General features: G+C 44.7%; 1 protein-coding gene across 1 annotated transcript; it reads left to right on the top strand.

Moving 5' to 3' along the window:
• Positions 1-1780: 1780 nt before the first annotated feature.
• On the top strand, positions 1781-11663 carry LOC139719630 (monocarboxylate transporter 3-like). The gene is made up of 4 exons (XM_071631039.1): positions 1781-1973; positions 7701-7841; positions 9092-10027; positions 11440-11663. The coding sequence occupies exons 1-4, from the start codon at positions 1781-1783 to the stop codon at positions 11661-11663; spliced, it is 1494 nt and encodes a 497-aa protein (XP_071487140.1).
• Positions 11664-12192: the final 529 nt, after the last annotated feature.

The raw sequence follows: 12192 nt of genomic DNA on the forward strand, positions 1-12192 counted from the left end.
CAGGATTATTCATAGTAAACCAGTTCGGGATGCATACAGAATCACAGAACCACAGAAGCTCATCTCAGAGAATTTACTAAACAACATGCCCTTTTGGTACAAATTACCTTTTTCAGCAGGTATGCGCAAAATGGAATCCCGAACTGGTCTTCTTCTTCTTGAGTTCCATTCTGCGTATAGTGACTCGAGAAGAAGGAGAAGACGAAGAAGAAGACCAGTTCGGGATTCCATTTTGCGCATACCTGCTGAAAAAGGTAATTTGTACCAAAAAAGAGGGCATGTTGTTTAGTAAAGTCTCTGAGATGAGCTTCTGTGGTGTAATGATTATTCAAGTATATAACCCTTGTAAATGGTGCTTGCCAGCACATCCACCTAACAGCTAAAGTAATACATGTATTTGACAATATCAATAGAAAGGCATTGTTAATACACTTAACATTCAGTGGAAAATGATGAAATTGATGCTTTCCCACCAACTGATTGATGGACCATTCTGGACACCTGGTCTACCCAGGTTCATTCTTTGTTTTGAACATGATTGATGAATTCCATATGTTGCGGGGACAGCTAGTTATGCCATATCTTGCTCTGAGAACTCGTGAAGTGTCTAACTGAGAAAAAAAGAAAGGTCATAACATTTATTCCAGTGTGCACATGAGCTAACTTTCAACTGGCTTATCATGGGTGAGATTCAGACACTTCCCGCTGTGTTAGCAATAGATTTAGGCAAGAACTTGCAAGTTCAAGTTCAAGTTCAAGTTGATTTATTTCATTTCCAACAAACAAATAGTCAGAAATGCAATGACACACTCGTATACACAGATGTCAGGAAATCAGTACCACAATGCGATGAACAGAATAACATTGTAAAAGAGATACAGGTAAATCATCAACAGAGATACAAATAACTGTCACGTCAATGAGGTAAAGGCAGAAACAAAATTGCTGGAAATGGAGGGGACTGCTAAAATGCAGAGCTTGTAGAATGCAGTCCCTCACAGAGAAAAAAATATAATTGCAAAAAAAAAACCCCAAAAAACAACAACACACAATTTCCCTAAGCGGTAGTAAAAAAAAAAAAGACTGAGTGATACACACATACATGCATACATAAGGACGCACATTAACAATCACAAGGCGGCTCTCTTGTAAGGAAAGGTTCATGAAAGCTTCATGATGTAATTCCTAAACAATCGATTTGCTATGCCGCGCCACTACAATTATGCGTCCACTTAATTGTGTCTTTTATTTTTTACAGAGACATTTTAATGATTTAAAGTTGTAACCGTATAATTCTATCATCTGTCTACCCACTTTACATCTATCAATTATTTACCTTTATTATTCTCCTCCTTTTCATTTTCAGTATTAATCATGATCACGAGTAACTTTTGATACAATAACGCCTAATGTAATCCAATAAAATATTTCGTTCATCAGAAAATACGCAAATATTCATGACTGAATGTTTATATCTTTGTTATAAGAGTAGCGGGCATTTTTGTTGTGTTCTCTTCCAGATGTAAACCATTCTGAAGAGAAGTGATCCACACAAAAGGGTCGGAAGAGATTCAGATATGTTGAAATAGACACCGCGGATCACAAAAATCAAGCGGACCTACCAAGAATTCTTTGAGAGTGGGAGTACGTCCGAGAAGCTTTCGCATAATCCTACGTATGGCTCGAGGATCTATGCAGTGGACGGGTAGATGGGTGTATTTCCTATACAGCGACGTATATCATCACCACGTGGTATGGACGCTATAAAGGACAAAGAATAATGGCGGAGACAGAATCTACGGACAGATGGAGATACGTGGTGCTGGTGGCCAAATTTTCCATGGATTGTGTCACTCATGGTCTATTCAAGGCCTTTGGCGTGCTGGTTCCTTACCTCGTTCATAAACTGGACACAAACTATGGCACTTTGGGATTCATATTCTCCATGGAGTTAACCGCCTTCTTCATGGGCTGTAAGTACACTAGGTCTGCCAAAAAAAAATGTAAAACTAGTAGATTATGGTACAACTTCCCTCAGTATTTACAGGGCCGGCGGAGCGTTTTCAAAAGTAGGGGGGCACTTCCGGGTTTCATGAGCTAACACAGAAGCGAAAAAAAGGTCCTCAGCTCATTACTCCCCTTCCTATTCCGGGTTTCTCCAGCTGACAAGCAAAGAAGAAAAAAAAAAGAGAAGGGTCTTTAGCAGAAAAACATTACCTTACCGCGCTCAAACTTTAAGATGTCTATCTATTTCGTTTTAGTGCCACTTACGTACTTCGGGGTTAAAAAAAAGTGGGGGAGGGGCCTAAAGTGATGACACCTTATGTAATCCTTTGTATGGTGCACAAAAAGTGTGTGTGTGGGGGGGGGGGGGGGGCGAGCCCCCCTGCCCCCCCCCCCCGTTCCGCCGGCCGTATATTTAGTGTATAAAATAGGGATAATCAGAATATAATTTTCACGAATACCTATTATCTTTAAATATTCATATTATAAACATACATGTATGTATAATGATATTGTATCTTTTATTATTATACACAGATGAATATGTATAGGATAAATGATACAGATAAAGATATCGCCATGCATACTGGCAAAAAATACAAAGTTATGCTTCAGTTGAAAAAAAAAAATTAGAGGTCCACTAAAAAGCAAGCTTATTTTATGAACTACTCAAAGAAAAATCTTCTGGTATACTTATTTGCAAATACTTAGCACAAATGTAATTAAAGACATGACGGAACAAAACAGGAGAAACACAACAACAACATGACACGACTTTACGGAATAGATGGAAAGAATGGAAGGAAAGAAGGAAAAAAGAGAATGCCTACACGCCGAACAATGAAACGGAAGAGGGAGTTGATGAGGTGCTATTCAGACAGCTGGTTGCTGCACACATCTGTGCAAAGATTATGATGGCTATTTCAATGCTTAAAATAATGAATTCAGTGATTGCTTGATTGATTGATGGATGGAAAATAATGGCATCAGAGAGGGTTTAACAGAAAGAATTTCAACTTGCGCTTAAAAGAATACAAAGATGGAGATTTTTTTATTTTTAATTTCACTGCTTATTGAATTCCATAATCTAGGCGAGGAGGTCTCCGCTTCAAGTTATCACACGCGTGGGACCGGGCCGTTAGCAAGATTCCAAGCCGTCTTTCGTGCGCTGGTTCCAGTTTTTTTTATTCAACTACCTATTGATCTCGTTTTTTCGATCTATTCATTTAAAAGACGGTTTAATCAAAATTGTAATTTACAATTAAAATCCAACCAGAGCTATTCTTTGATATTCAATAATTTATGCACATAATGGCGATTTGATTGACATTTGTCCTTTTTTATCACCATTCTGCATGATATACATAGTTAATTGTATTTATCAATGTCATTCAGGGCCCCATGGAAGACCAAAACTTATTACCTCCGCCAAGGGTGGAGGCTATGTTTTCATCGGCGTTAGTTTGTTTGTTGGTTGGATTGTTTGTCTGGACGCAAAATAACTCAAAAGTTGTGAACGGATATGGACGAAGGATTTAGACAAGGAGCAGATGATTGAAATTTTTGTAGTGATTCAGGAGTTTTATGGATCTTATGAAGGATTCTCGATATTTTGGTAGGCACCGGGTCGATGGGCTTGCCAGTTCAAAGTGCATTTTTTTCCTTTTTTTTTTAGGTTTCCTTACGCGCACTTCAGCGGGCAGGTCCTTCTGGTTTGGTTAACCAAAGGCTAGGAAGTAAACCTTTTCCAAATCTGGAGAGGAGCCCCTTAGGCGGTTTGGTGAGGAAGTTCATCATCGCTCCGGCAGCGGCTGCAGTCCAGTAGTGGCTTAGTCTAGTTCTGGACCCTTTTTATCGATTTTTTTTTCGCCCACTATACGCGTTAAGCCGAGTGATGGCGCGATCCCGAGAACTGCTGCCCCGAGGGGGTTTTCTCGCGGCAGTAGTTCTCGGCTTAACACGTATTGTCGGCGGGAAAAGAAAATTGATAAATAGAGTCCAGAACTAAACTAGTCGTGGCTAGGATGAGTCGTCCTGCGTCCCTCCTGGCTAGATCGCTGGACCGAGAGGGGGTCTAGGGCCTGGGTAAACCGAGGCCGCCGCAGTTCTCTCGCCCACGATTCCTTGACTCCATCCTCCACTTCTTCTTCTTCTTCTTCTTCTTCTTCAAAGTCCTCAGAAGATGGGCGAGTGGTGACGGTGGCAGGTGCAAGATGGCGCTGGGAACTGCTAGCCATGGACGTGCACTCAGGCGGTCATTGCAGAATGGTCGTTCTACAGCAAGAGCATAGTTCGGCAGCCGCTCTGACGACGGAGCATACCTCTTCTGGGATAGCACTTGTAACCCTTTAAGAAGAAGGGTCTGGAAAAGGTGACCTGAAGAAAGCTTGCCTAATCTCATCCTGCCTCATGGCAGCTGACTGGTCATCTACCAAGCGGTCGAAACATGAAAGAAATACGAAAGGAGAAGTCAAAATCCTCCCGGTGGGAAAGCACTTTATGTGTGCTGGAACCTGAGGCCCCATGGACAACCAATATTGCGACAGACCAGAATGTCGAACAGCAATTGTAGGTCGAGACCTGCAGTTATACAGAATTGATGTTGCTGCCCTCAGCGAGACACGCCTTGCAGACACAAGGGAGATCACCGAGGCTGGAGCTTGATACGCTTTCGTTTGGTGAGGAAGAACCTGAAGTCCCTCCCTAGATGGATAAGCGACAGCCAAGATCAAAGCGCTGGTACCTGATTGACTATGTGATCACCAGGCGTCGTGATATCCTGGATGTTCGCATCAAGAATGCAATTACGGAAGTTGAATGTTGGACAGATCTACTGTTGAGGTGCAGACTTTCCTTTTCCATCGTCAGCAGACAAAGACGCTAGAAAGCTGATGCTAAGAAGAAACTGGACGTCCAGAAACTCGATGAATCAAGCACAAAAGAAGCCCTCATCGCCAGCCTTGCAAACCAGCATAAACATCGACCAGCAGAGGGAAACTTTGAGAAGACTTGGACCAACTTCCCTATTGGCCACACAAAAGGGAAACACCAAGACTGGTTTGAAAACAACAAACTAGATTACCACTCTCCTCCAAGAGAAGAAAGAAGCCTTCTCAGCTTGGCTGAACGACAAAGACTTCCAATCCAAGCACAACCGCCACAAAAACATAAGAAGAAGGGTGCAGACTGAGATGCGACAGCTGAAAAGACAAGCGGAGGAAAAAAAAAATGACCCCAGGACTACAACAATATGCAGACGAGCACAACTCCAAGAAATTATTTGCTGGCCTGAAAAGACGTGTATGGCTCCGCGCCGAATGCAGTGGCACCTGTGCGCTCCGCCGCCGGAACCCTGCTTTATACTGAGAAGTGCGATCGACATCATACAGCGCTGTAGTGAACACTTCAGTCAGCTGCTGAACAAACATTTCCAGGTCGACCAGCAGGCCATCCAGGACATGCGACAGCGCCCAGTCCTGGCGTCGCTTGATGGCCCCCAACACTGGCAGAAGCCCAGAAAACTATCAAGCAACTACAAGTGACGAAAGCACTTGATCCTCACCGAATACCCCCCCCCCCCCCGGCCCCCGGCCCCCGAGGGAGGGGAGCTATTGCCATCAAGCTGACTGACCTGATACAGCAGTTCTGGGACGAATTAAGTCAGTGCCGCGGGACTTAAAGGATGCCAACATCGTGCATCTGTACAAGAACAATGGAACCATAGCTTCATGTGACAATTACCGGCTAACTACAGAGGCATCTTATTGTTGACCATCGCAGGAAAGATCATGACCCTTGTATTTTTCTGAACCGCATCACACACCACTTGCTTGACGACGTGGTCTCTGAGAGCCAGTGTGGATTTAGGAACAACAGCGAGACAATTTATAGAAAATAGTCTTCGCAGTACGGCGCTACAAGAGAAGTGCCAAAACCTAAATCAGAACTACTACATCCTCTTTGCGGACCTGATGAAGACTTTTTGTGGGCTATCTTGTTTAAGCTAGGCTGCCCATCAAATAAAGCTCGTCAGGATCGTCCAGTCATTTCATGATGGTATGATGGCCCGAACTGGGGGAAAACGGAAATGTCTCTGCCCCATTCTGGATCTCCATTGGTGTGCAGCAAGGCTGGGTCATGGCTTCCACACTCTTCAGCCTCAGGTTTGCTACCATGCTCTTCTGTGTCCTGTCCAAGTCTGATGCTGTTGTCACTATTCGCCACAGCTGTGATGGCCGATTCTTTAACCTTAGACGTCTGAAGGCAAAAACCAAAGTCCTGGAGTCTCTATTCGGAGACTTCCTGCTTGCAGACGATTGTGCGTTTGCAGCATTGAATGAACCAGAGATGCGAAAAATTGCCACTCATTTCTTCGAGCACCAAAATGTATCGGACTGATCATTAGCCCGCGAAAAACAAAAGTGATACTTCTGCCTGCACCTGGCCTGACACCGCCAGAGCCTCAGATTGAAATTGAGGGCACTACACTGAACAACGTGGAGAGCTTTACATACCTGGGAAGCTGTCTATCTTCAAATTGCAGGATGGGCAAATAAGTTTCCAAGAGGCTTGCAAAAGAAGGAGTGTCGTAACTTGGCTATGGACACGTATGTGGGGTGAACGAGGCATCAGACTTTCCACCAAGCCGGTAGTGTACAAGGCAGTTGTCATCACCTCTTTGCTCTGCAGCTGTGAGACGTGGACACTGTATAGGAGGCAAAGTCGCGTACTTGACTAGTTCACCTCCGATGGTTGCAACGACTCACGAATATCCTGGGAGGACAGAGTCTCCAAGATTGAGGCCATCCGCAGAGCCTAAATGTCCGCGATCGAAGCCCTCATAAAGGTCCAGCTCCGGTCGGTCGGACATGTAGTCCGAATGGACGGCGCGCGTCTAGCAAAGACGAATTTCTTCTCTGAGTTGCTTCTAGAGCAAGAAACCTTGGAAGGCCACTGAAGTGATGCAAGGACAGTCTGAAAACTTCCCTTGAGGCCTGGGGCATTTCAGCCCGTGGTTGGGAATCACTTGCCTCCGCCAGCAGCGCCTGGCGTCCAGCTGTAGGTCCAAAAGGGCGTCGGACTGTTCGAGGAAAAGAGCCTGGAAAAGAAGTGACAAGTCGACAACGTGAGGGTCCCTGACCCTACTTCGGCTGTAACGTGCCCAATATGTGGCAGCGTCTGCGCGTCCGTCTTTGGGCTCCGCTCACACCTCCGGCGTCACTGACGCCCTTGTCGAACCCGGCAGACTTCCATTATGACTAGAGTGTGTGCTCTAGTTTCGGATTGGGCAAGTCGCGCCGTGTAGCTGGAAGTTGACGTAAAAATTGAGCGATTTTTAGCATGTATACGTATGGATGGAAATTATTGATCTCATTTAGGGAACAAGATCAATTGTGGAAATAAGCTGCTTGAAGGGGGTCTGCGTTCTCAGAGTGAATTTCTAGTTTGTGATCGGACTACCTTGATAAAAGATTAGACATAGATGAATTAATAGATAAATAAAGTGGCCCAAGATACCCTCCTGGTTGCATGACACGATGTCTACACGATCAGAGCCGAATTTGAACATTTCTTTTGTCGTGTGTACATCTTTGCTAATTTCCGGACAATGTGACTCCGCTTTAATAACAGAAAAATTACATGGGATTTGAATGCATGCTAGGAGTGGTCTACATTTGTTTCCCTTCACAATCCAGGTCCCCTCGTGAGCTATCTATCTACTCTGGTGGACCCCCGAACTCTTTGCATAGTGGGCGGCTTGGGTGCGAGTGGAGCAATTGCCGTATCAGGTTATGTAACGTCGCCATTTTGGTTTGCTGTTATGATGTTTCTTACAGGTAAGACACGGCCGAAGTTCGCCACGTTGATCTCCAATTTGCGTAAATATGTGATCGTTTCATCGTACTACTGACGTTTGAATTGCTTTCGGGAATCGTTATGTCAAATGCGGTTATTGAGAGTGCATCATGTATCTCACACATTTCTGTAGATGTACAGGCTAATAATGGAAGTGACGTGTGAGGAAATGATATCTCCTGCCTAATCTATTATGCATCTCTACAGCGCAATTTAAAAAAAAAATGCATGTTTCTCTAAGTGATTGCTTGACCTGGAAACGTGTTCGTATTTGTCTGTGTTCATGTCACATGTTAGAAATCATTTTCTTTCAGGATATTTGGTGATTTTTTTTTCTAAACAGGTTTATTCAGCTCCACTTTCAACCAAATATCCTACGTCGTCTTGCACCAACACTTCGGTAACAAATTCGCATATGCAAATTCCATCTCTCTCACGGGAAGCTTCATTGGAGGCGCGCTTTTCCCCGTCTTGACGTCATCACTGATGGAAGGATACGGACTCGAGGGAGCCGTACTTTGTTTGGCAGGCTTGTATCTACACTGTGTGCCAATAGGTGGGACGCTGCGCCCCCCTGTGGACCTAGCGGAAACAAAGAGCTTGCCTCGTTCGGATAGAGAAGAACTCCTTCCGGGTGAAGATGACCAAGCACGTCTGTCGGAGTCTTCTGCATATTTGTTTGAATGCATGCTAGGAGTGGTCTACATTTGTTTCCCTTCACAATCCAGGTCCCCTCGTGAGCTATCTATCTACTCTGGTGGACCCCCGAACTCTTTGCATAGTGGGCGGCTTGGGTGCGAGTGGAGCAATTGCCGTATCAGGTTATGTAACGTCGCCATTTTGGTTTGCTGTTATGATGTTTCTTACAGGTAAGACACGGCCGAAGTTCGCCACGTTGATCTCCAATTTGCGTAAATATGTGATCGTTTCATCGTACTACTGACGTTTGAATTGCTTTCGGGAATCGTTATGTCAAATGCGGTTATTGAGAGTGCATCATGTATCTCACACATTTCTGTAGATGTACAGGCTAATAATGGAAGTGACGTGTGAGGAAATGATATCTCCTGCCTAATCTATTATGCATCTCTACAGCGCAATTTAAAAAAAAAATGCATGTTTCTCTAAGTGATTGCTTGACCTGGAAACGTGTTCGTATTTGTCTGTGTTCATGTCACATGTTAGAAATCATTTTCTTTCTGGATATTTGGTGATTTTTTTTTCTAAACAGGTTTATTCAGCTCCACTTTCAACCAAATATCCTACGTCGTCTTGCACCAATACTTCGGTAACAAATTCGCATATGCAAATTCCATCTCTCTCACAGGAAGCTTCATTGGAGGCGCGCTTTTCCCCGTCTTGACGTCATCACTGATGGAAGGATACGGACTCGAGGGAGCCGTACTTTGTTTGGCAGGCTTGTATCTACACTGTGTGCCAATAGGTGGGACGCTGCGCCCCCCTGTGGACCTAGCGGAAACAAAGAGCTTGCCTCGTTCGGATAGAGAAGAACTCCTTCCGGGTGAAGATGACCAAGCACGTCTGTCGGAGTCTTCTGCATATTTGTTGGAGCGAGCAGACAAAGACTCGACAACAAACTCAATAGACCAATGTCACAATACCTATGGAAGCCGAAAGTCCACAAGGCCTCGATCGACACAAGAACGGATCCTGGAATATGTATGGTCGATTTTTTGGGTGAGGGCGCTGTTGGAGGAGTGGGCGTTCACGCTCCTCTTTTTACCATGTAAAGTAGTCTTGCAGATTGCTATGGTCAGCTGGACTCTTTTCGTCATCTCCTTCGCACTGTCCAGGGGCTTCGAGGAATCGTTCGCTTCGTACCTGCCCATGGTGGGGTCAATTGGCGGAATGATCTTTCACGGGACTATGACCGTAATCCTGCGTTTCAGAGACCATTGGGGAGCGCCCCTGTTCATCACCAACATGGTCTCTTTTGGTGGAGGGCTACTCCTTTACCCTGCAAGGTCGTCATCCCCAACGCATCTTCTCATCTGCTCCTTCTTCGCCGGCGGCGGCATGTTTGCCGGTTACCCCACATCCTGGGCAGTTCTTGAATCCTTCGTCGCCGAGAGAAATATCGAAGGAATCATTTCGGCCAAATTATTCATCACAGGACTTGGAACTGTGATTTCTGGGTACATCATAGGTATGACACCTTGGGGAAATTAAAATGGGGAAAAATAAAAGAACACATATCTTATGAACGAGTACAAAACTTAACGTGACATTTTTATTTTTCATGTAAGAAGTTCCTCGAAGGAAGAAAAAGGGGGTAAAAATTATACACTCACGTAAGATGTTAATGTACATTTTTCTTTTCGAGGGTGTGTGATTCAAAAGTGAATGATGGAGACGTTGACTCTAGACGGACTACCTCCTTCTGCATGCTTGCTTTCATCGATGTCATTTTATTATACATCACCTATTTCAGAATGTAGCTATCCGATTGGTCGATTGCCCATCACATGACATTTAGTGAAAAGTTCCATTGCACGCTCTGTCTGTCAGCACTGCAATTTTGTTTGAGCAAAATGTTCCATTGCACGCCCTCTGATGTCACAATAAGCAAACATGTGCCGCGCGCAGCCAATAATTACAAGTGCGCTTACAAGCGTGTACTTTTGTCACTCATTTTAGTAAACAACTTTGTTTCGCATACGTAAATACGGTACACGGTGACTGCGACTATGAGGCTACTCATTCGTCTTTCACGGAAAATGGTTGCCATTTCTGTGCTAAATTCAAGAATCTGTGAGTACCAAATCTGTTGACGTTCGAGGTGTTGTATAAAACAAATAGTGTATGGTCTTTACTCGTGCAATGGAACCAGATTTTGCACTCGGTGACAGATGAGGCGTACTATTCAACTCGGCTTTGCCTCGTTGAATGGTGCGCCTTTCTACAACGTTCAAGTAGATCCTTGTAATATGATTGGAGGATTGTTGGTGACGTGATATTCAATAAGTACTCCATTCAACGCGCCGTGCAATTTTGGTTCTATTTTTGCGTGCAACTTGGTTCGATTTTTTCGTTCTATTCCACGGTTCGAACAAGTACTGTGTGTTGCATATTGAGGATCGCATGCAGCTAGCGGAGTGTACGTGTGCGGTACATGCATGCGCGTATGTAGGCCTACGTAGTGGTGAGCGCTAGCTGTGACCTGTATCTACGCTGATTGCACAAGCCAGAAAGAGAATCGAAGTGGATCCGCATGTAAGTATGGCTATATTTTTCATGCATATATAGACTTCTAGGCCTACTCAGACCTACCCAACAATCCTCCAACCAAAAAGATCTACTTGGACGTTGTATAAAACAAATAGTGTATGATCTTTACTCGTACAATGGAACGAGATTTCGCGCTCGGTGAAAGATGAGGCGCACTATTCAACTCGGCTTCGCCTCGTTGAATAGAGCACCTATATCTTTCACCTCGTGCGAAATCTCGTACCATTGCACTCGTGACCATTCACTATTTGTATACTATCGAATTCACCTTGTCCTTTTCAAGCTAAAATCACAATCTAGAACTTACCAATTTATTCACTGTCATTGCAGGCAAGCTGTATGATGTCACTGGTTCATTCGATGGAGCCCTTCAACTCGTTGGCGGCATGTGCGTAATGACTGTTCCCCTGACAGTGGCCCTCATGTGCATCCAGAAATACAGGGTCCAGGGGCGTAGCTGTTTCCCTCACGTGGCCAGCGTGCTGCCATTTAAAGGGGTGCACGTGACAAACCCAACACCCACACGAGTCTTACAACCCACAAACTCGACATGAGGCAATTAAGGCCCATGAGTCCGACATTATACAAACAAGGCCCACGAGTCGCCGGGCGTATTGTGCCCAGCGTCGGTCTCGTATAGGCCTTTTTTTGCCTAGTTTTGAGCTTGTGGGCTGTTTGGCTAAATGAGCTGTCTTACTCTTGGACATTTTCGCTGTCGAGCACGTGGGCCGTATAACTCGTGGGTGTTGGACCCTTTGGATTCAAATGGAGTGGGAAGACCGGCCCGGCTCGGAAATATTCGATAATTCCTGTAACGAATTGTGTACAGCCTTAGGACCTATCATTTGTCTCTGTGCAAGGAGGTATATGTGTAGGTACACACACGCAGTCTCAGTACATCTCGAGTGGAGTCGACCGTTACCTATGAGCGCACGCATCGATGCACGTATTCGCTGTGCTAATCGTGGCTCTCTTAAATATGTAGCCCGGTAGGCAGCGAAGGAACTGGATCATCTATGAATCCCACACTATACCTGGTCTTTAACCGTTTTAAAATGAATTTTGGTATTAAGTGGTATCTGA

The sequence above is a fragment of the Diadema antillarum genome, unplaced genomic scaffold, assembly GCF_040938485.1.
Source record: "Diadema antillarum isolate AM-2024a unplaced genomic scaffold, OU_Dant_1.0 scf00000009, whole genome shotgun sequence".
Lineage (NCBI taxonomy): Eukaryota > Metazoa > Echinodermata > Echinoidea > Diadematoida > Diadematidae > Diadema > Diadema antillarum.